General features: G+C 39.9%; 1 protein-coding gene across 25 annotated transcripts in view; it reads right to left on the bottom strand.

Annotated features, from left to right (window-relative positions):
• The window catches only part of Map2k5 (mitogen-activated protein kinase kinase 5), a 253918-nt gene that overhangs the window by 85608 nt on the left and 143059 nt on the right, over positions 1 to 25251 (bottom strand). For 16 of the 25 annotated variants that reach the window (XM_027924085.2, XM_027924079.2, XM_027924090.2 and 13 more), the window contains one exon: positions 18105 to 18176. In XM_027924085.2, the coding sequence (XP_027779886.1) occupies positions 18105 to 18176 (72 nt within the window). Of the gene's footprint in view, positions 1 to 18104; positions 18177 to 21739; positions 21811 to 25251 lie in introns of all 25 variants that reach the window. The other 9 variants (XR_011706698.1, XR_011706699.1, XR_011706697.1 and 6 more) reach the window with 1 other exon arrangement.

Below are 25251 nucleotides of genomic sequence, written 5' to 3'. Positions count from 1 at the left end.
AGATATATATATATATATATATATATATATATATATATATATATTAAAATATATAAATTTATACTATTATTTCATTTGATGGATACAGTTAATCCCTTCAGGTATAAATAACAAAAGTATCACAAGATAGGGAGAAGGAAAGAAAGTGTGGCTGTTTACTTTAGTGGCTTTCAGAGTCTTGTGTGATTACATTTGTGGTCTATGTATTGTAACTCATCAGGAATGGGGAGGGTCTCAGCTTTCCACTGCCCCAACTCTGCCCCCACCCAACAGGCTACATTTTTGCCCTACATTTTAGAAATACAATATGTTTCTGTCCAATAATAGTGTGCACACTGATTCAGAAGGAGTCACCGTGGTCTATCATGGTGGTTGTCCAGGCATTTGTGCCACTGTGTACTGACCTGACAGGTGACAGCTCACTGAAAGCTGATACCTGTCAACGCATGATCTGTGGATGATGAATTTTGCATATTATTCCATTTGGAGTAAAAGAAATGGCAAGGAGGGTCTTTTATCTAAGAAAGCTAATAGTTCAATAATACTAGAAAATATTTAGAACATCCTGTCTCCAACCCTCCTACAGGTACCGTACCATTCTCTTGGGTGCATGTTGATACATCCTTAGGGACCATGGAAGAATCCCATCCACACAGCTTACAGGCAGAAGAAACTTTTGTGTGACACAGACCATCAAGACCTAAACTAGCTTTCAGGTACTAACACTGGCCATTGGTTCTTGAAGTTTAAAGAATCAAAAAATGATAAATGGAAGTCTTAAAAAAAATAAAAAGAGTAGGAAAAGGTGAAAATGTGAATTCATCCCATTTCAACACAAAGCCTCCAGATTCTCAAATCATCATTTTGCATGGAAAAGCCAGGCTCTGGCTGACAAGGGACTGTTGCACTCATCTACTTGGCTCCTCTGTCACAACTGGTACAAGGTAAACAAGAATGGCTGATGGCATTTATTTGCTCTTTAAGGTACTACCATGCAGGAGACAGAAAATTCATTGGGGATCTCTTTGTCCCAGTCTGCTTGGGAACAGGTGGCAGTGCTTGAACTGGTGAATACATTGTTTCTGAGCCTGGTTTTGTTTTCTGTGTATTTTCCTGACACCCTATGGAACATCAGTCCTACCTGTCAACTATGCTTCTGAAAGGACTGCTTCTAAGACACCTTGCAGGTACGGACTGGTTCCTCAACCTTGAGCACTGCAAAAGTAGCATGACAATTGCTTCCTCTCTGACAGTGTCACCTCTCGGTTGCTGCAGCCCCAGACCAAGGACTCCAATTCTATACTAGTAAACATGGGCAGTGGCACTACCAGGCTGTCACCGAGAGCAGTCATTTTGAGGCCCCAGCAGACGAACACGCCTTCCTTCCATGTGTGTCCTTATCCTTCCAGGACCAATGCAACTCCAGTATTTATGCTCCAACCATTTGTCTTGTGGCACATTAGAAGGAAATATGCAGCCAGGCCCTAGAACCCTTTTATCAAGCTGTACTAGGAAGAGGTAAAAAGGAAAAAGGGCTCTTTGCAGACATGGCTGCATGAAGAACAAGTCTTCATGAGGCTGTCAAAATAAACACAGAACCCTTGTGGGGCGAGGGAGCGCACAGGCTCTAAGAGAATCTTTCAGAGACAGACAGACCTGGGGCCATGCTGTATCTTTTACCCCTACTGGTCTATTAATCTACTTGCATTTCCCCAGTTTTTATTGTCAAGGTATTATAAATTAGGAAACTTACAAAAGAGAGTATGTAATCTTCTCTGAAATGGCCTGCAGATATGTCACTGTACTAAATGTGTTTCAGATTTAATGAAGCTTTAATGTCCTTTTTAATTTTGCCTGTTTCTGTATCACCAGGGGTCGGGCAAGGCAATCAGCACTCAAGAGGGTGGTTTGGTTTAAAACTAGGAAAAAACTCATTTGCTTATGAGTTGCACTGTATTTTCTTAATTAAATTTACTGAGTAAAATGGTTTAAGTTCAGCCAACCAATGACCTTTGTATGTAGATTTAGATTTATAAATAGGTTAACAGTTAAAGTAAAGGGGGAAAAAAGAATTGCAACAAAGCAAACAGATTAGGCTAAGCCAATAGAAATCTCTGCTCTCTTTATCATCTTTACAAAAGAAGCATTTAAATATAGACAGCTTAAGTCCAGTTTAAAAAAAGTATATTGAAAAATGTGGACCCACATAAGCGCCAGCAATTCATCAAAGGACTCTCACATCCTTTTCATTCCCAGGAGGGGAGTGGCTCATATTGTAAAAGATTTGGAAAAGCTTTATTTGTTTTTGGGGGGTGGTGGTAGACAAGAGGGAGGGAGAAGAGTCTAGTTAATGTTAAGTAAAAAAAAAAAGTGCATTTTAATTCCAAACACTTAAGATTCAGCAAACTGCTGAATACTCCTTGTGGGACATTTATTTTGTAAAAGGCAGAAAAAGAATGCAGGGGAAGCGATCATCAGTTGGGACTACATTTAAATCACAGTATCCACTAACATCTCACTGCAAAATTTATGAATGTTCCTTCCTGCCACCTAGTTAATCTTTGATTTGGCCATCCATAATCTATGAATTGCTTTTGGTTAGCAGCATTTGAATATGTTGGACTGTATAATTTAAATAATGTGCACACAGGTATGTGCACATGTGCGTGTCTGTGTGTGTGTAGTCACAACTGTCCAATATACAACAGTGGCATGAAGGAAACCTTTCTATTTTAACAAAGTTAGGATACAAGATTTTTGTCTGTAAAGGAACAAAATGGCTTTGGTTGATCATAAAAACAATTAATGTCATGAAATTAAAAATGATAAAGAGAAAATATGTTGTAGCCAGAAAACAGTGCAGGATACAAACTCAGGACATGCTACTGGTGATCAAGTTGCTTACGTATAGAATATCAACCATGCAATGGGAGCAGTTTTAAATTTACAGTTACATTGAACAACATTTTTTTTTTTTTTTTTTTTTTAGGTGCTGGGAATTGAACCCAGGGCCTGTGCACCAGAGGCAAGCACTCTACCAACTGAGCTATGTCCCCAGTCCCTGAAGAACAGTTTTTTGTTGTTATTCTTAATTTAGACATATTCTATGTTTCTCGGCAAAACTGCAAATTGAAAATAAGCATTTTCAATACAGCCAGTGATCTAGCTGAAGGAGGACTTTATAGTCTGAAATGTTCTAAAATTTGTTCTTAATTACCTTGTGCACATTTTATACAATTAAATTTCCATCTAAGGATTTTGCATTTAGATTGTGCTCTGCAGTTAAATCTTCATTTCACAGAAATGCAGCAGCCACTTTGGAATATTCAGACACAGGGAAACTTTAAAAAATCAGACTTAACTACTGGATTACATAAAATTCCCCAGGTGAGAGTTCGTCCCAAGACCAATTTACACAGTCCTACAGAAAGAGTTTAAATCATCTGAAACCATGCTGGTGAGGAACCATAATAAATATTAAATACCTCAAAATCGACTCTAAGATTCTACTTTTCTTGCCATGTATCAATTTCACTGTCCTCTTTCTGAATGGTTTAAAAACAATCCAAAGGATATAACAGCAATTTACCAGTGTTAAAGTGCTTTGGAGGTTAAACTGACAACAAAGAACACAGAAACACAAAGCATCTTGAAGTAGGGTTTCAATTAAATGTGGAGGATTTAGTAATGCAGGACCAAAAAAAAAAAAAAAAAGAGTTACAAATTAATTTAATCTTCTGCCTATAGTTTGCAGCTGCACTCCAAAGTGTCTAGGGCTTAAGAACAAAGCCTTGAAAGGCCTCAGAGTGAGGAAAGCTTCAATTTTTAATGTATAACGCCATTAGCTGATAACTTGTAGAATCTGCAACCCCTGCGGAGGGGTGTAACTGCGAGTAACAGAGTGGTGAAGTGACATATTTGTTCATGTCTACAACCATGAGGAAGAGGGTTATTACCAACACCATCAGCCAACAGGAACGTGCCCTAACAACCTTTGGGACCCTCCATATTATCAGTTCTCACTACAGCAAATATATTAAGACCAAAACCTAATTCACTTTAATTAAAGACAATTAGTTTGTTTTACTATTATTGCTTAACTTGTATATTATAATACATTGCAAATTAAAGATGGGATAATAAATGTAATGAAAGCATCAAACTGTGTGCAACTTTCTATCTATGCTTGGTGAATTAGCTTATCACTAATATCAATTTAAGAAAATTCATTATTAAAAGTGGTATGGAATATTTGACTTGAAAGAGAATTCAGTGGACTCACGCATATCTTTTCCTTATTCAATTTATACTTTTTTCTTTTTTGGCAGTACTGAGGACTGAACCCAGGCATGCCTTTTCCCTCACCTACATTCCAGGCCCTTTGTAAAAAATTTTGAGACAGGACTGCCCAAACTGGCCTTGAACTTGCCATCTTCCTGGGCAATTATAAGTGTGTACCTCTGTAACCTGCTTTACTTATTTTCACATAACACTTTCCTACAAACTCTAAGGATTTCTTCAACATAAACAGAATTATGGCCCAATGGTGGTACCAGAAGCTTAATTAATTTGCCCAAGGTCATTCTGTAAGTTGGCGGCAAAGCTTGTTAAATTACTACAATGCTGGGCTCTACAGATGTTTTGGCAATGGCAAAGGACCCTGTCGGCAAGGGCCCTGGAGACTTCCAGTGCAGTGGGTGAGCCACAGCAAATAACTCATTATGCCTGTACGGAAGTGCCAAGTCCTCCTGAGAGCTTGCAAATAACATTTTTTTTCCTTTGTGTAGAAAGAGCCTGAATGTGAGCTTCCCATCAGCAGTAGTCCTTCCCATGTGCCAACATTTTAAAAAGATTCACTCATCTTCACCAGAGTCTACTGATATAGTGAATTTATTTTAACTTAAGCAGCTTAAACACAGTAGCACAATGAAATAAATCAAGCACTTCTCAATCACTCAGCCTTCAGCATTCTATCCCAGATTACTAAGAATAATGGAGAAAAGACAGTATTAGAAAGAAATATTCTAATACAGTGCTTTTTTTTTTTTTAAATTAGAAATGGGCTTATTATAGTGGACACTTAAGCAGGGAGAGGGCAACAGTAATTCACAAGTACAATATCCTAATGCTGTTCCTTTAATTGCTTTATTTGTTTCACTATTAAAAATGATTGCTTGCTGTGGTCCAACCGTGAATACTGAAAAGCATGATGCATTGAGGTCTCAACCTGGGCAAACTGTACCTAAACTTACACTTTATTGCAGCTTAGTTCACAATCTTCACCTAATATAGGGTTAGATCCCAGTGCAGCAGGAGGATAAATCATCCTGGAATATTACTCCGGCAAAGTTTAGCTGTGACTGGAGCATATGTGCTTTCGAGCCACTGAAGCAAAGGCCCATAAAATACACTAATTACTGGAAGTTATGGTCACTGAGTGATTGATAGCGCTCTGCAAGGCAACTTCCTCATTTTCAGCTCTTCTGACGGGGCTCATCCGCCACATAGCAATTATTAATTCATGACCCACCCCTCAGGCACTAGTACCTTTACTTCTAATTCTCCTGCTACCAAACTACTGCTACTGCTGGACACTGTCTTTCTTCATTCTGATGGCTGGGTAAGGATGATAAAAAGTAGATTTCATGCTAAATGCTATTGTTGTGAATCTTTAAACGTTGCTGGGTCCTCCTAACCCTGCTGTCCCCAAGCACATAATTCTCTTTCCTCTTCCATAATGCTATTGTGCTTGTATCATTTTCTTTTTCTCCTTAAAAAGTGTGTGTGTGTACATACACGCATATATATGTATGTATGTATTTGTATATGTGCTCATGTTTGCGTGTGTGTGCCTGTGCTTAACTACCTCAGACCCCAAAATCCGGATGAACAACTTTTAGGTTGAATACTATGTTTAAAGGCAATACATAATTTCAACTAGGCCATAGTAAATATAAGGCAGTTAATTGTTAGATAGAAGAAGAAGAAGATGAGGAGGAAGAGGAGGAAGAAAAGGAGGAAGAAGAGGAGGAGGAGGAGGAGGGAGAAGAAGAAGAGGAGGAGAAGGAGGAGGAGGAGGAGGAGGAGGAGGAGGAGGAGGAGGAGGAGGAGGAGGAGGACGACGACGAGGAGGAGGAGGAGGGAAATCCCTGAATCTAAAAAGACTACTTCTGTAGCTTTGCAGACACTAATTGTTCCATGTTGATTTTCATCAGTCACTCTACTCAGAGCAATGCTAATTAAAATATCTGGGTATATAACTAAATCTCTAAAAGTCACTTAAAAACAACTGCAAAGGTCTCTTTTGATGGCATTCTGTGCATTAGAGGAGATTCAGTGAAAGACTCTGAATTAAAGAGAGATAAAGTTCAATGGTGATGGGTGAAAGCATGCATTTTACTTTTCTAGTAGAAAAATCAATGTTCTCCCAATGTTTGCACAGCTCTGAATGCAGTGCTGAGGGTGGTTTTCCTGTCTGAAATCTGAATGGTGCAACAGATGAGTAGGTGGAACTCTCACCTGTCTTTCTCAGGACTTGGCTCACATCTTTCCTCCTGTCCTTCCCCTTCTGTCAGAAGTTAGTCCTGAAGATTCTGGCCACAATTTTGTGGACAAATTTATACTACTCCCTGCTGATACCATTCTCTGGGGAGTGTATTACATCCTACCTGGTAAGACTCCTAGCATTCTACATCTTCCTGTATCTCTAGTGGCTGGCAACATTTAACCAAAGAGCAAATTCTAAACTTTTATGTTCTCCATGACACCAGAAGCATCTATTTTGCAGTAGGATGACAAAGGCCTTAGCTGGTTTTGACAAACCCCCTGATGGTGACACCTCGTGGAGCCTGGAGCCTGGTGGTGTGTGAATGCTTCTGTGCCACAGTGCCTTAGTGACCATGGTACACCAACTCGAATGTATTAGTGTTTGACAGTCTTAACTGACAAGGTTTCTTGCTTAGGAATCACTGCTTAGACTGACCAGTAGCTACCACTTTTACACATTTAAGCATTATGATTCAGAGGACTTATTTCTTGTTAAAGGCTAATGGGTCACAAGAAGGGAAAAGATTAGAGTTAACTACCTCCACACCCACCCCATATGCTTAATTCATTAACCATTTGAATCCTCAAAATAGGAATTATTTTGAGTCAGGCCTGGTGGCCCATGTCTATAATCCCTGTGACTTGGGAGGCTGAGACAGATGGATCTTGAGTTTGAGGCCGGCTTCAGCAATTTAGTGAGACCCTGTTTCAAAATTAACAACAACAACAATAACAAAACAACAAATAAAAAGGGCTGGAGGTGCAGCTTCATGGTAGAGTGCTCTGGGTTCAATTCCCAGGACAAAAAAAAAAAAAAAAAAAATTAAGAAATGATGCTCCTTTAAGATAGTAATGTCATGTTGACCTGTATTCTCTGACAGCAGGCAGCTTTAATCATGACAATAGTCTCTTAGAGACATAGCTCTGTGGGCTTCCACATCTAAACTGCTCTTTGGAGTGGTGCAGCTGTGAATATCTGAGAAAACGTGAGTGTTGAGGTCTAGTCTATTGAGCTTAACATGATCTACACTTATATTTCAAGACATGCAAAGTTGAGGGAGTCACAATCGGCCTCAGTACGTGCTGCTGCACAGTTGAACACTGTCCTCCAAACTCACCCATTCATCAAAACTTCGCTTAGGCAACATCCCTTCCAGAAAGCCTTCTGCATTGTGTTTCTGGAGATGGTCTTAACAGATCTACCTTTTGCTGTTTTACAAGGTGACCCTGTTATTTCCTCATTAAACAGGCTATGTTGTGACCAACAGATTGTGGCAGGAGTAATCTGTGAAATTTCTGAAGCTTTAACATGACAGCATAGAACACCAGGCACTGGAAGCCCAAGCTGGCCATGAGAAGTGAAGGAGAGAGTGTGCAAGAGACAGACTGAGCGAGCCTGAGTGAGGGTGAGCAGCACAGGGAGACAGACAGGCCCCAGCCTCTCCCGGCCTCCACCATGGCACGATGGTGCAGGTGAAGCTATTGTGGATCTTTCAACCTTAACCACTATCTGGCTGCAGTCTCAAGAGAAGCCCCTGATGCTCGTAAGGTGGGTGAGCCCTGCTAGAATTCCTGACCCACAGAATCCTGAGTAAATGAGTGGTTGTTATTTTAAGCCACTAATTTGGGGCAGTTTATTAAGCAGTAATGGATAACTGGAATGCCCTCCCTGACTCTGAGGTTAGTGTTCACTCTCACCAGCCCAGTCCTGTGAGCATCGACTGCACTTCTACTTCTCTCTCCCCCAACTCGTCAAGGAGCTCCTGAGGGCAAAGTCTGGACTCTTACTGCCCACACAAGGTACCCCTGGATAAATGTTTACTGACTAGATGGAATTCTGGCCTGCCCATTTCCTAGCAGAGTAGACGCACTGGAGATTAGGTTCATTTTTGTGTTTCTTTTAGTGTGAGGAGTAAGCCTATGAGAAGCAGTCTTGACCGACTGCTGAGCCACAACAAGCCTGTCCTTGCTTTTATCTAATTTCCGGCTCGTTTACATTTACCATTCATCTCCTCTTTTTCCAACTACTTGATCAACTTCCTTTCTGTAGCATAATGGAAGAAGCAGACTAATCCACACGTCAGGAAACCTGACTACTGGAGCTCCAGGTCCAGTCATTTAACCTTTCTGGAAAAGTCTTTTCTAGATTTTTCTCTGGATCTCAGTGTCCTCGTTTGCAAAATGGGAACTCTGATGCTAATAATGTGGAACCACCTTCAATGACTCAAATTACTAATTTTTCAGTCATTTCCATCACAGTGGGGAGAAGCTTACATGAGATAATGACTATCAAATGGCTTTGTTAAGTGTTATGTACATGTCAAATGTTGTGTTGCCATCCTTCTTATTAGACTGACATTGAGAAAGAGAATGTCAACAGCTCGGAGGAGAGGAAAGAGCACAAGCCTTCACACCAGAAGGCCTCATTCCACTTCTCTCCTGCACGGTGCAGGCTGTGGACTGTACTCACATCACGTTCCTTCTCTCCCTCACTGGTAAAGGGAGTGATTTACCAAGTTCCATAGTCTTTCTTTAGTTAAAAACTTCCTAGTCTCTAAACAAAAGGTGAGGTGTGTAAAATAATTTCCTAAATAAACACTAGAGAAAAAGATGAAGTTATTTTTATCCAATTCAAACCAAGTATGTAATATTGCCTGTAGGATCTTCAAAAGGATTTTTTGAAAAACTATGAATTGTGTCTCTCTTTTTAAAAATATTTTAAAATTATGCATGGACACAATATCTTTATTTTGTTTATTCATTTTTATGTGGTGCTGAGGATCGAATCCAGTGCTTCACATATGCGAGGCAAGCACTCTGCCACTGAGCCACAACCCCAGCTCTTCAAAAGGATTTTTAAAAATCAACTGTAAGTAATGGGATTTGAATATTGATAGAATCCTAGGAGAAGAGGTTGTTACCACTGGATATCCCCAAGTTAGCCACAGGAGCTCCCCAAATTATCAAAGACTTGTGGAATTTTCAGGTTGACAGATATCACTAGAAGACTGGTTCCTCATCTTTTAGATCATACCTCAAAAGTAACCCCACAACAGTTTCTCCTATCTAGCCTTCTAACCTGGTGGCTGCCAAGCCCCAATTGTCAAACACCCCTTTTTAAAACGTGGGCTCCTTGGAAGTAGGGATTTTTGTCAATTTTGTTTATAGCAGGGTCCCCAGCAACAGGACCTGCCATATAGTAGGCACTCAACAAATATTTGCTGAGTAAATAAATGAATAAATGACTCGCAATTATCCAACCATAGCCATCTCTTCTACAAAGAATTACTTCTAACAAAAATAATTTGGTTGAGGATGTAGTTCAGTAATCGAGTGCTTGCCTAGCATATGTGTAGACCTGAGTTCAACCCCCAGTACAAAAAAGAGGAAAGAAGAAAAAAAGATATAACTGGTCAGTTATTTAACTACTTAAATGACCCCAGGGATGGAATATTTTCACTTCCCAAGGCAAATGATCACACTGCTGAGCAGAAAGAGCCCAGGGATCTATGCACTAGAAGATACTTTCTATTGAACAGAATGCCACAGGTCTTGTCTGTTTTTGTTTCTGAATATCAAATGGCTTTGTTAAGTGTTATGTACATGTCAAATGTCATAAAAGCCAGCTTGCTTCTTCTCCACTGACAAGCTCATGAAGATGGGTTGTCAAATGTCAATACTGTCTCCTCTTTATTTCCTTATTCTTCACATCAAGACTGTCGACTCAATGTTTTTTAAGACTCCAAGTTTGGTGTGTTTGTGTGTATATGTGATGAGGGCATGTGCTATTGGAAAAACTTTAAAATCAGCTTGGAATCCATCAAAATAATAAAACGCTTAGCTGGGACTGCTAGCACCTGCTTCAGCTTGTTTTGTCAATCTCATGGTTGTTCCCAGTAGCTCCAAGCACAAAGCAAGCCCAACAATGCGGCATTCGGGGGGGCACTTCACTGTGTCTGCAGCTTCACACTCACTGTGATCACTGACAACCTTGGAGAAGGGGCATTCAGGCATGGTAATCTGAGACAGCTGGGCCCCTTCACAAACCTCAAAAAGGACTGAACTAGTCAATCCATCATCTGCCAAAGGTCATTTTAACGGCTCCTTTCTGCAGTTAGTTACACAAAATTTTAGACCTCAAGCCCCAAAAATGACAATGTAAAAAAACCAGGTAGAGAAGAATTACAGAAAGGGGAGTAGGAGTGTGGGACAGAGTGACAGAAACTGTGCATGCTCTTTTCCTTCACGTTCTTCAATGGAAGTAAAGAAGGGCCCACAACAAGGACTCCAGAACCACCTCCTCCCTACTTTCCTACTCAGTCTTCTGTGGATGTTTCTTTTCTCTTTGGACCCTTTGATGGCTTTCAGCAAAAGCTTCTGATCAACAGGTAAGCTGTCTCACTAGTTGGGGCAGCAGACGGAACAATATCATAAGATTTAAATTCTGTTCACAAACTTGAAAATATTTGGTACTGGGAATTGAACCCAGGGTGCTTTACCACTGAACTACAACCCCAGCCCTTTTAAAAAAATTTTTGGATTCAGTGTCTTACTAAGTTGCTGAGGCTGGCCTTGAACTTGTTATCCTCCTGCCTCAGCCTCCCAACTTGTGGGGATTATAGGCATGTGCCACCATACCCAGCTCCTTGAAAGTAATTTTTTAAATTAAGAGAAAAAATATTAGTATCTGAGGGAATCACACTAAATGCCAAATTTTTATGGTCTAGAAAAGCTGACAGCAGCCATTCACAGGGCATCCAGAGTCATCCGTCATCCTGAGACCAGGTTCACAATCTACAAGGGGGTTAAAATGGGAAAAAAGCCATAGCTGGAGACCCACTGTTTTTTTGTTTTTGTTTTTCCTGTAGCGGGTAGAATGGCTTCTTCTATGTATTTGAAGGCAGGATCCAAATTTAGATGATGCCTCATAATCTTTTACGTGGTAAGCCTTCAGTACATATAGGACACTGTATCAAAGAGAAGCTGACTGTTGTTGAAGTAATGTTACAGGGTTGTTACTGTTAAATGAGAATGTTACAGAAGTGTCATTCTTGTTATAAAAGAAACTAGAATATTGAAATATTTTAATACTTCTTTCAAAATGTGTGTTTATTATCATTGTTTATCTGAAGACGAGGAAACTGAGGCCCAGAGAGAAAGTTAAGTGATGTGGCCAAGGTTCCAGAACTTACACTGGCAGAGGTGGACTTTGAATCTGGGTCTGCTTCTTTGGCAAACAGAAAGTGCTTCTTCACATGCACATGAATGTCAGAAGAGGAAGACATTACTTTCAGCTGTAGAGATGAGTGTTGGCATCCCAAAGATGGGTATTTAAATTGTGTCTTGGGGAGATGAAGAAAAAATCACATTCTGTGCAGAGATAACAGCACAGTGTTCCATGGATTTATTTTTAACATCGTAAAGGTAACTCAAAAACTCAAGGAAAAACTCTTTTGTCAAAAACAATAGAACCTATAAAAATCTTCAGAAGATGGTGTTACTTTGATGACAGTGACATTGTGTGGTTCTCTAAATATGTTCTTCACCTATCTCGAGACAGTTTTTCTAAGCCATGGTCCTAGCTTTCATCATTTAACACATCATTCAAACCACTTCAATAAAACAGTGCTCATGCTGAAGAGGGGCCTCACAGGACTAGATGACACACCAATTAACCAAGCACATCGAGCCAGATTGCTCTGTGCCTGGGACTCAGGAGACTGGCGTAGAGAGGCAGCAAACAAAGGCACAAAGAGCAAGGATCTAAGTGAAAAGAGCAAATGCGTGTGCTAAAGATGGGGCTTTCAGCCTGACTCCTGTGGAAAAGTCTGTCAGGAGATTATTTGCCACCAACCTTAATAAGGTTTATAATAACCCGCCAGAGAGAATCACAAACCAGAACATGCACTTGGGAGAGTACTCCGTGAGAACAAGACTATTACAGCCTGGCCTGGTGCCTTTTTAATGCACATGCCTCATCCTGGGTGCTGCAAATGCAAGGCTGGAGGAGGGTAGGTGACTTAGGCCTCCACTCAAGAAGGGACATCTGAGAATCCAGCTCTTGCACACAGGACTCTCTATTTTTCACCTACAGACTGATGTTGTGACACAAATGACACAAGAATAGAAGTGGGTCAATTGATTAGTAAAAAACCAGAATAGGACCCTGCTCAAACCATTCTCTGGGAGGAGAGATAAGCACTGAGCTGCCTATGAAACCAGGAAGTGGTGCGCTAAGGTGTTTGAGGCACCCCATCCCTAAGGATTAAATAGACCTCTCGAACTTGGCAAAACAGAGCCCTTATTTAAATTTACCAAATTCATTTTCATTTTAAAGTTCAGTGCTGAAGCACTGAATAGTAACTACCAGGGTGAAAAGCCCTAGAAATCACCCAAATGAATCCATGAGAGCTTTCTAGAAGAGGCAAATTCTGGGAAAGGATTTAACCCTCCAGTTTGAGTTCAGGACTTTTATAGTCTTATTAGTGGTCTCACTTCTCTTTCTCTCTTTCTTTTTTGCACTGGGGACTGAACCTGGGGTGTTCTACCACTGAGCTATATCCCAGTCCTTTTTTTATTTTGAGGTCTCCCTAAATTGCCCAGGCTGCCTTGAGCTTATTATCCTCCTGCTTCAGCCTCCCAAGTAGCTGGGATTACAGGCATGTGCCTGCCCCCACACCTGGCTCCACACTGATTGTTGTTGTGATGTGACATTTCAAGGAAGAACTGCAATTCCACAGGAGTTCCCTTCCCCATTACATAATGAGTATGCACAAACCTCATGTATGGCGACCACTTTAATTTGACTTCATAACTAATCCATAGGAGGAAAACCACAACATGTTTAAAGGTCTGAGTATAAAACCGTAAATACGCAACAGAAAGTCCCCCCCACCCCAAACTGACATGCTCGACTTAGGCCAAATGTTCTCATTTTTCCCTTTCTGAGGGATAATTTTCATCTTTATTTACTTTTGCCAATTCCAAATACTTCATACAGCTAACAAGCATCCTGGAGGAAGACCCCTCTACCCTGTGAACAGAGGGTGCAAAGCTGAGTAGAAGCAGGGGCAATTCAGTTCTTGGAGGTGTATCTGGCGGGCGCAGTGGTGCATACCTGGAATCCCAGCAGCTTGGGAGGCTGAGGCAGGAGGATTGTGAGTTCAAAGCCAGTCTCAGCAACTTAGAGAGGACCTAAGCAACTCAGTGAGACCCTGTTTCTAAATAAAATATAAAAAGGGCTGGAGTTGTGGCTCAGTGGTTAAGTGCTCCAGGTTCAATCCCTGGCACCAAAAAAAAAAAAAAAAAAAAAAAAAAAAAAAACAACAAAAAAAAGATAGGTCTGGTATTAAAGATTCTTTTCTTAAGGCACAAATGTATCTATTATTATTACTATTATTTTATATATTTATTTTTTTGGTGGCATGAAGCATCATCTCTTATGAAGAGAGTGTGGTGAGAGACCTTGTTCTGGCTTCCCAGGGGACTCTGACAGCACATTAACAAGGGAAGGGGCAGCAGGAAGAAGGCAGGCAGGGGTGACCTGCGTTATTTTAGGAGTTTAAAACAATGAAGGCAACCTCTGATTCTGGCATCACCAAAGCTCAGAGGTAAGAATTGTGGAATTAGGGGAAGGCTTGCTGGAAAGAGGGAGAAGGGATAGAATATTCTGGCTTCCCTTTTGTCTCTATTTGATTCTTGGATAATTTGGGGGAAATTCTATTGCTCAGTTAGTTTCCTATGTTTTTATCCAGTTTTGGACTCACCACAGGTACCTAAGGAAGGAAACTGTCTGACTCAAAACACTCAGAACAGTCTGGACACAAGCGGGCAGTGAACCTGTGCTGGTGAGACCTAGCCTGCTTTGACATCTGACCTCTTAATGGTATCGGAGCATCCACCCAGGAGTGTGCTGGGGGCTGGGGCAGGGGTCTCCATCTTTTCCCTCTTTCTCCTAGTGGTGCATCCACTCAAGGCCCACTCCATGCCAACTCCTTTGTAATCCCCACCCCCACCCCTTGGCTCAGAGTCCTTCATAAACACCAGGACCAAGGCTCACAGTGCTCCTCCAGCCTTTGGGTGGCTTCCTCCTCCCCCAGAAGTAGCTCTCCTTAGCTCTATGTGCCCCCCGAGGGCCTGCCTCGTGACAACTGCTTAAGTAAGAATTACTGAATGAATGAGTTTCTCCTCTTTATAGCTCATACATAGAAAGGGAATCTTGTTCTAAAAGTGAGAACAAACAGAAGAAATACGATTCTTGAAAGTGCCGACTGTGTTTCACGGTGCAATTTGTTCCTCAGATTTTTAAATGTTTTTGCCACTCACGTTTCTGACAACCATGATTCTAAACAGGATTTACCACATCTATGGCCAAGCATACTTTGGTAAGCAAATGAAGAACCTCAGCCTTTAAGTAATTCTTTGGACTAACTTCCCAATGCTTTCAGGTAATGTTCTTATTACTTGGGCTCCTCTGGGCCTCTCTTGTAATCTTCATTACTGAACCATCCACTATGTCTGCTCTATGGATTCAAATGCTCCTTCTTCTCTTCCCTATCACATGCTTTTCTTTACCTTGGACCCTACCTAAATATGGTATAAAACATGCCAGGGGCTTCATTGTGTTCTCTAATGGCTTAGTGGCCTACTACTTAGGTGGTTCAGCCGTGGTCACTTGCTGGTCTGGTGGGTCAGAAGCTCCTGGAGGGCAGGGGCTACAATGCCAAGCTGGCTTTTGAAGGCATTAAGCTTCCTGTACCAAGAGATGCTCCACAAGCCTTGGTGATGATCATAATTAGATTCCTCTTCACACCCTATAGTATCTCCTCCTCCTGCTCTCACACCCACTCCTTAGCACCCATTTTAAAACACAGGGTGCATCAGAAGGCTGTTGTCTCTTGGCCCTCACTCCCCCCACCTGGTCATCTTACTCTACATTTCTCTGCAGCATGCTCCTTCTGGCATCTGGATGTCTCACATTCAACACTGACATTTTCAGTTCCCTGTACCTAATACTTTTTGATCTTACAAATTCTGTTTTCTTCAATGTTCTAGAGACTAATAGTTTGCCTCCAGGATAAAGGAATATGATATGAAATCCCAAACATATTGATGGTAATCTTCAAAAAGTCTCTCTCTCTCTCTCTCTCTCTCTTTTTTTTAGAGAGAGAGAGAGAATTTTTTAATATTTATTTTTTAGTTTTCAGTGCACACAATAGCTTTATTTTATTTTTATGTTGGTGCTGAGGATTGAACCCAGCGCCCTGCGCTTGCCAGGTGAGTGCGCTACTGCTTGAGCCACATTCCCAGCCCCAAAGTCTCTTTTTATTATCTACTACATTCCTAGTACCTAGCAAAATATTGGTAGATGTGTATTACAATATGCAACATAAATAAATATAAATGTTAATTTATTTGGCATGTACCTTCCTATCTACCTAAACTGACCTCCTTGTTTCTGTGCTTGCACCTTTGCAATTGTACTCCACAGAGCACTCAGTGATCCTTTGAAAGCTAAGTCAGATCATTTACTCTCCCAGTAACAGCTTAAGTCCTCAACACGGCCTCTGAGGTTATATATGATGTGGCCCCTGGCTACTGCTCTGAATTTATTTTTTTCTTGCTAACTCCACTCCAGTCACACTAGTCTCTCTGCTTTCTTACATGTGCCAAGTGCACTCCATCTTGTGCCTTTGCACCTGCTCTTACCAAGTGGCATTCAAGTCCCTGCTCTAATGGTACTTCATCAGAGAGGACTGTCTGCTTTCTTTTCCTTTATAGGACTTATCACCACTTGACAAGCTACGTATTTAGTTGTCACTTTGCTTTCTATCTTTGCTTTCATGCCCCACCCCTTACCAAATGTCCTCCAGGAGAGCCAAGACCTGAGTGTCCTCTCAATACTCTATCCCCACTGCCCCTGCAGCAGGCACAGCAGGAGCTCGAGACAGGAATACAAAAGTGAGTGAGGAAGGGTGAATGGTGAACATTTATGTGTTCTCTGAGTCTGAACCTATCAGTGACGCTCTCTTACAGTATTCTATACCCCTGTGGCTAAGCCATGCCAGGGTACAGCCCTGTCTTAGTCACATAGCTCTACAGTTGTGTGAAAGTTAAGGAAAAACAGCAGAATGAGCAGCAGTGGAGTTAGTCTAAAAAGGGTCTTAAAGATCTTATTTTACAGATGAAGGAAACTAGTAGCAAAGCGGGAACTGCATACTGCCCCCCACCCCACATACATGTGTGATATGACTACACTGGAATGAGATGGTCTTCCATTCCAGCCTGGGATGCTCATCTCTATACCATGTAAACTCTCAATGTTCTACACTCTATCTGGTCATTTATAAAATATAATCAGTGATGATGTTTTAAAATATGCAAAGGGAAATTATATAATGGCAAGGCCTGAGTCCCACAAATCAAAAGAACTACTTTCCACTGAAAGCTAGAACAAGACCTTCAGGATTCTGTTGGGAGACAGTCCTGAGATCCATCCACCATTATGGCTAACCTCTGAGCTGATACACAAATACTGTATTTCTTCTTTGACTCCCTTTTATAGAGAAACAGAAGAATAGGGTTTAGTATAAACACTGAACCCTTTATTTTTGCTTTCTTTCTACATGCAGGTGAATTAAGTCTATAAAGATATTTCCCTATAAATGCAATGGAATTCATGCATTACAAAAAGTCACAGAAAAGTATTTGACCTAAAAAAGTTGATAAAATTGTTAACGCAACTATATGATCTTATTTAAAGACTCCTTTCTACTTTTAAGAAAGTCTTCCTTTAGCTCAATCAATGTAGTTGAGAAATAATCTTGAAGCACTGGAGAATACCTGAGTTTTATAATACTGTAATTCAAATTGAACCATGTGTCCTTCTAATATAAGTCATAAGGTCACTTTATAGACCTCATCATAGAAATCTAGTGGGGCTGTACCTGCCACACTAAGATAAAGTCCATTCTAAATACAGCAATGAAGGGTAAAGACATAAAATTATGTTATATACATGTGTCCCTCCACACCCATCACATTACAGCCCCCCCCACAAACACGTGATAACACTATATTGGAACAAGGTGTCCCCCCCTCACCCCTTTTCAAAAAACAAATACATAGGACTTATACATCCAAGTAAGTAGGCTGTAGCTTGGGGTGTTATATTTGAACAGGATAGCATCACATAGCATTTTAATGGAATCCCTCTTTTAGCATATAGGTACTCCAGAATTAGTGGGTATGGGGTTCACCCAGAGAACATGTTAAACGTGCAGATTCTTAAGAGATTGGGATTTAACTAGTCTTGGATGGGGCTGGGGAACCTGTATTTTTAACAAGCACTTTGGATATTTCTTATATAGGCAATCTATGAGAAATAGTGCTTTCTCATAGTACCCAAAGACAGTTCAATATCGAAATAAGTAAGAACTTTAGAGTCAAACTCTTACATATATACATAACACACTGAAGTTTTATTTTATTTTGTTCCTCCTGATATAACATATTAACACAGACATTCACAGAAGTATCTGGTTGTAGCAACAACATACCTCCATGAAAGAGATTCCTAAGCTCCAGACATCAGAGTGTATTCCATACTGCTCCCCTGAAATTCTTTCAGGCTGTAAGAAAACAGAAAGGAGTCTGTGAGCTGATCTAAGTTACTTCAGGAAACATAAACTGAACACAAGCTCGGCTAAGATGGGAAGACACCAATATCTGCACAGCAAAACAATTTCACACATTCATGTATATGTACATGTACATATTATATAGAGAATATGGAGAAATTTTCTTTCTGTACATATATATGTATGCATTTATAGAGGTATATATGTATGAGTATGTGTTTTATATATATATATATATATATATATATATATATATATATATATATATATATATATAATATATGTATATTTTTTCTTGATCCTCTACAGTCTCTGTGGAAAAAAAATATTATTCCTATTTCACAAATAAAGAAAATCAAAGTTCCAATTAGTGAATTACTATGGCAGCCACCTAAACTAGCAAATGAGCTGAGACCTAAACCCAGGTCTTCTCCCTCCAAGTCTAGTAGTCTTAACTGAGGAGTGACAAATTACACAAAATTATACAATATTACTATTTACTTGCATTTTGGTAGATAAGTCTTGAAGACTAGAGTTTAGAAAATTTTGATTTTTTTTTTAATTTGGAAATAATTTCAAACTTACAGGGAAGGGGAAAAAATAAGACTAGTATAAAAAACATCTACATTTCCTTTTCCTAGATTCACCAACTGTTCAATTATTTATTTCACTTACCAGGGTTTCTTTTGATACGAATCAAGGAATAGTTTGGAAATTCCACTTGGGACATTTGGTCCTCCATTCAAGATGTGTAGCAGACACCTGGTTTAGAAACCTGCTACATGCATACTCTACCTCAACAGAAATAATTTTATACTGAGTGGGGGCTTCCTCAGCTATCCCTCTAGGATTTGGCATTCAGTAGGGTACTTACAGAATGTCTGAAATGAACACATTAACAAATGAGTACGAGAAACTGAGTTCCCACAAAGGTGAAGCAGTTGCTCAAACTTACACAGCTAATGGGCAGGGCTGGGATCAATACTGGATAATGGATCATATCTCGTTATCCAATTCTAACCAGTTTGATAGGTATTAGGATGTATTCCTATGGAATTGGCTAGCCAGTTATGGGACAAACATCATTATTGTCATCAACATTACCATTATGTAAATTTACTAAAGAATTTCCACATGCCAGTCACCACTTTAAGCCCTTTTACGTACATCTCATTTCAGATTCACATTCATATGAGATTTGTACTATTATCATCCCTGATTTTATTACTGTCCAAGCCTCAAGCTGTGGATTAGCTAGCATTAAATGGATTGTTCAGGAGCAGGGCTAGGTTTAAAAACCCAGTTATTTCTTTTCTTTTTTTGGGGGGATACCAGGGATTGAACTCAAGGGCACTTAACCACTGAGACACATCTCCAGACACCCACTTTTTTTTTTTTTTTTGTATTTTATTTAGAGACAGGGTCTCACTGGGTTGCTTAGGGCCTCTAAATTGCTGAGGCTGTCTTTGAACTTGTGATCTTCCTGCCTCACCTCCCGAGTTGCTGAGATTATAGGTGTGAGCCACTGCTCCTGGCTCAAACCCAGTTATTTCTGACTGAAAAATCAGAGTTCTTTCCAGAGTGTCAAACTTCCCCAGAACTAAAAGTCAGTGGAGCCAAGAACTAGTCTCAATCTGGTGAGCATTTCTGAAAATTCAGTCTTTGGACCAACTGCCAAACAACCACCACAGGTGTTCACCACAAATGAATTTCCTGAACCAGAATCTCTGGGCGAGGGCCTGAGGATCTCATTTTTAAAAATTCTTATCTGGTGATTCTTTAGTACCCTCAACTCCAGCCACTAAAAAGATTTCTGGAAAGGCAGTAGCTCTCAGAGTGCCTCCACCTTCCTCCTCCTCTGCTTATTGACTCTACCTTGTACAGACCCTGTTTGAGGGCCACCTTTGTTTGTGTAACCTTTCTCTGTTTCTTAGGCAGAGCTACCAAGTCCTGTCTCTGTATTCACTGCGATGCTGTTCATATCTTTAACATTTATTTATCATACTGTGTTATAATCGCCCATTTTCTAGTCTTTTTCCCTTCAGAGACAAAGAGAGTGTCTCATTTACCTCATGCCTGTGCCACAGCTGGCACGTGACAGGCGTGCATGCTGACTGGAAGGGTGCAAAACATGTTCACTGCACATTTGTTTTTAAGAATGAACTTCATAATTAAGATCCTCAGAGAATTCTAATGTAACTTCCCCAAACATTATAGCTTTTTATGTCCATCAATAACTTATAGCAAAGATGAAAATCCTAAAACCCTCTAGAATTGTTCAAGAAATAATCAAATGCAATCTTACTCCCTGGTCTTTTTTCTTTCTTCTCTCCATTTCTTTCTTCCAGTGCCTAAATAGTTAGCAACACACAGAACTTCATCCAGAATACAGAAGAAACAAACATACAAATAGAATTGGAATGTGCATACAAAATATTCTTGCAGAACTAACAATGAGATTAAATATACCCACAAATTTGCCCACTGAACTACCAAAACAAATGCAAACTGAGAGGTGAAAAATAAAACATAGAGGAGCTGTGGCTGTGGCTCAGTGGTAGAGCGTTCGCCCTGGCATGTGTGAGGCACTGGGTTCAATTCTCAGCACATCATATAAATAAATGAACAAAATAAAGGCCCATTAAAAAAAAAGAAGGAATCTCTTTTAAAAAACATATAAAATTAAATAAGGAAAAAGTGATAATGTTCATAGATATCAGGTAACAAATAAGAGAACTCCTTCAGGATGAGATTCTGATAACCTCTTGGAAAAATTATCCTTGCAATAAGCTAACAAAATGAGATTACTGTTGTGATGATGTGCTTGAGCAAGAATGCTCGGCAAAAGCAAGTAGTGAGCTCTGTGGGCTTATTCTAAAGCTTGCATAGGTAGACAGAGACTTGCAAACATGCCCAGGGCCCTGCAAATGATTTAGGCAGAAGATGAGCCCAAAACATTCTGAATATATGGAGCTAAGATCTGATGAACTAAGGCTGAATTCAAAGCTAGTCTCACGCTTTATTTATTTATTCATTATATTTTTGTGGTTCTGGGGACTGAATGCAGGATCTCATGCATACCAGGCAAATGCTCAACCACTGCCCTACACGCCCAGTCCTTGGTCTCACACTTGAACCAAGGCTGTCTGAACTGTCCTCTTCTCTCAAAACAAAACCAGCCACCATGTACAACACAGCTGACAGAGGATCTGTGATGGATATTTTGCAGTTAAAAAGCTAAGGCTGCGGTTACCTTCTCACATGACAGCTGTCAACAGTGTAAAAAGCTAAGTGATAAGATGACTTCCTGAGAAGCACCTCTGTACTGAGGCTGAAGTAAAGAGCAAACAAAACAAAACAAAAACCTTGGCTTGTTCCTGAGAAGAGCAAGGCATGGTGATGATCTAAGATGCAAATTTACAATGGCTCTTCTAGGACGGTGGCTTTAAGCTGGAACTCACACTCCTCCCCCTAGCCACTCTGTGACTGGGCATTTAACCAGTTAACTAGTTCATAACTCTGCTTATAATACAACACTCCAGTACTGACCCCACCTTTTCCACTTTTCTTTCTTCTCCTGCTTCTCTGCTTCTCTCTGAAAGGCCTCTTTTTCAGTTCCCTGGGGCTAGAGAGGAGCAACAGCTTTAGATCAAGTTTGCTTCAGCACCAATGGTGACCCTCTTCAGCATGAAAATGGGGAGGATCTCTGGGGAAGATCTCCTGAGACCTTCAGTCTTAGGTGGGCCCTGAAGCCTGACCACTGCCTTTACCAAGTGTGGTGAGGTGAAGGCCCTCAGGAATAAACAGCTCTAGCGCTCGGACATTCTACATTCCTCTCTGTTGTGAGATTTCACTCAAAAATTGTCCCGAGAGTTCCTGTACATTTAGCTCTTCAGTGCATCTGAGATGGTTTTTTTTTTTTTTAACTAGCCATTTTGAACAGAAGAGTTGATCCAAGTAACCTAACCTGCCATCCATAGAAACCTGAAGCTGCTGCCCTAATTAAATCTTGCCTCTCACTACGTGCTGCTCCGAGACCTTGGGCTTAAAGTTATTTCACCTTTGGTTCTCTGTGAAGTGGAGATGATAACAACAGCTCTCTACTGTGGGGTCGTGTGAGGATTAAATGAATCCACGTAACATGCTTGATTCAGTTTGTGCCATCTGGGAACCCTCAGTAAATGCTAGCTTTTTCCTAATTGTCACTCCTACCCTTCCTGTCACGACATGAGCATGGCCACCTGAGTCAGAGCACAAGATCTTTATAGGTTTTATTCCAGGTAAAGATATTTCTAAGGATGGGAACAGCCTGAACAGTGGTTGTGGGGGGGATTCAGGATATAAGAATAGTCATATAGAAAATAGACTTATTTTCTGATTCCAAAGAATAAGTATTTGTGTGACTTTTTTTTTTTTTTAATTTCAAAATACTAATAATATCACATTTTAATGACTACAGAATAGTTTGTTAAAGTTTAGGTACTTTTGTCTTAAGAATAGAATAAATTTTTAGTAATTAGAATTTCTGGGAAATAGTTTTACTTAATATAACTTCCAAAGCTTCTGGATTCCTTTGACATCCTTCTGGATGAAATACTGTTAAAATGTAGTTGCAAATCTTTCATGCTTTGCATGAAAGAGTCTGTTGAACCTACATTATCTGTCCCCTAAAAAGCATGTTTCCTTGAACAGAACATTTCACTTTGCAGGTCTCTGTCTCCAACTCCTCACTGGTCAGTGGGGAGGTTGATCATGATGACTTTCAAAACCTCCCACAAGCTCTGCTGCTTAACACAGTTAGAGTTGTTGTCTAGATGACTTAGGATGTTAGAGAAGTCTTCCTTTTTCCTATTGTTATTTTTCTTGTATCTTACACTCAAGGGTATAGGAGAATAAAGTGATACTGTTTGAACATTCAGAGCTATTTCTTTCTGATTTATTTTCTTTTAAACATTTGAGTGGTCTACCTGGTTGTATTTAAACAATCGGGGTCTTCAAATACTTTAATATGTAAATAAGATTCTTAATACAAAAAGTTGGGTGCTCTCATCTTGTTATTAGGGAGCAAGACACTTCTAGATTACAGCTGTCATGAACTAACTCATTCATTGGACATTGTGTGAAGGACAGGTAGAGAGGGTGAAAAGAATAAACTCTGCCCCTGTGAAGTTCATAATCTAGATTGGAGAGAGAGACAGATAATTTTGAAATGTTGAGAGGCACAGCAATTAAAAGTTAGCCTCTAGAGGCAGATCACTTAGCTATGAATTCTAACTGCCACTTATTAGGTGTGTGAACTTGGGTAAGTCACATAACTTCTCTCGCCTCAATTTCTTCATCTGTAAATGAAAATGATAATCTTATTACTTAATAGGGTTGATGTGAGGATTTAAAGAGTTAACATGCAAGAACTTAGAAGAATGATTGGCACATAGTGCTAATTAAGTGCTAGCTATTATTAATAATGTTATTACCACCATACAGAAGTACACAAGAATACAAAGTGAGGGAAATGGAGGGCATTCCATCATTACATCAGATGACCTCTAATTATACATTCCCACAATTTATTATTTGTCCTCTACCCCACCTCCCACCCCCACAGATTCCATGCCACCTTCTGAGTCTTTGCTTATCTTTCCTCAGTGATCTTAGTTCTATGTGCCCTTTTTGCATCCTGTTTGAATCCTCAAATCTGTACATTACATGCCCTCTTATTTTCTAAATGTATGTTAGAATAGCTTAAGTCCTTGTCAGGCCATAGACAATGCTGCTATATATGAGGTCATGTTTCCTATCTTGCCCAAATCTTAGGCGGACTGCCAAGTAATTCCAAAGTACCTGACAGACAGAATGGAAGGTGCTCAGTGAGCACTGGGTGATTAACTGAAGGTACTCAGACTCAGATACACTTTCACTGACATAGACAGGGGACTGGTGATTTTTTTTTTTTTTTTTTTTGTAAGGGGCCAGACAGTAGATATTTTTCACTTTGTGGGTTATATGTTCTCTGTTGCAATTGTCACAAATCCTCAGCTCTGCCACTGCAGCCATATCAAATACATACAAAATAAAAACAAATGGCTGCAGCCACATTCCAATAACTTTACTTACAAAACAGGCCAATGAGCTGTGTAGTTCGCTAACACTTTGCATAGTTGCTCATGTGGAACTTAAAATGATAAAACGGACCAGCTGAAATGGAATCCAGTTGTGGTTAAAAAACAAACAAACAAACAAACAAAAAACACACCAGCCCTTCTTCCTCAGGAGACTGTCAGCAGATACAAGGTGGGGATTAATACCTGTACTAGAGTAATATAGGCTATTTCCATGTTCCTCACCCCCAGCCTTTGTGATCTGATGCAATCTCAGTAAGTATTTGGCCAATGAGAATCTACTGAATTAAGCCCAGCTCTCCCTCTCAGGTTATCTCTGTTTTCTTCCTAGGTAACTTCTGCTTTTTATAGCTTTTACTATAAAGTTGATGACTAGAATTCACTCACCCAAGAAGCAAAGCAATTTCAGCATTGCCAACCTGAGCTAACGTTTCATAATTTTAATCCTCACATTTTCAATTAACAGATGGACGCATCACATTCATCCATAAACAAAAAGGAAAAAAGTAATTTCTTTAATGTACACCTGGGAAAGACAACTGTAAGCTGGATTTGTACATTCAAATATAATGCAATTTAATTATTTGAGCAATTTAAAGCTACTAAGAACATGATGGGTGGTTGAGAAGTTGTTTCATTTATAGGTTTTGGGTTTTTTTTAAATCACAGTGTTTCATATTCTTTCAAAGACGGAGACTATAGCATCAGCAGGGCTTTGTTAGCTACAAAGGCGGTTCACCAATTTCATCCAACCTGGGGTAGCCAGGAAAGAGACAAAGTTTTATAAAACCAGATATGATGACTTCATAGGTGAATTCATTTTTTTCTTTAAATTACTCAGAAAAATAACAGGGAATAATTTTCTTTAAAAACAATGCAAAACAAAAGTAAAGTGTTCTGATATCTGAGTGAAAACAAAATGCTCCCTATTGTTCTGAGAATAAGAT

This window comes from Marmota flaviventris, chromosome 2 (assembly GCF_047511675.1).
Source record: "Marmota flaviventris isolate mMarFla1 chromosome 2, mMarFla1.hap1, whole genome shotgun sequence".
NCBI lineage: Eukaryota > Metazoa > Chordata > Mammalia > Rodentia > Sciuridae > Marmota > Marmota flaviventris.
Note: the sequence above shows the minus strand (reverse complement) of the source record. Positions and strands in the feature narration are given on the sequence as shown.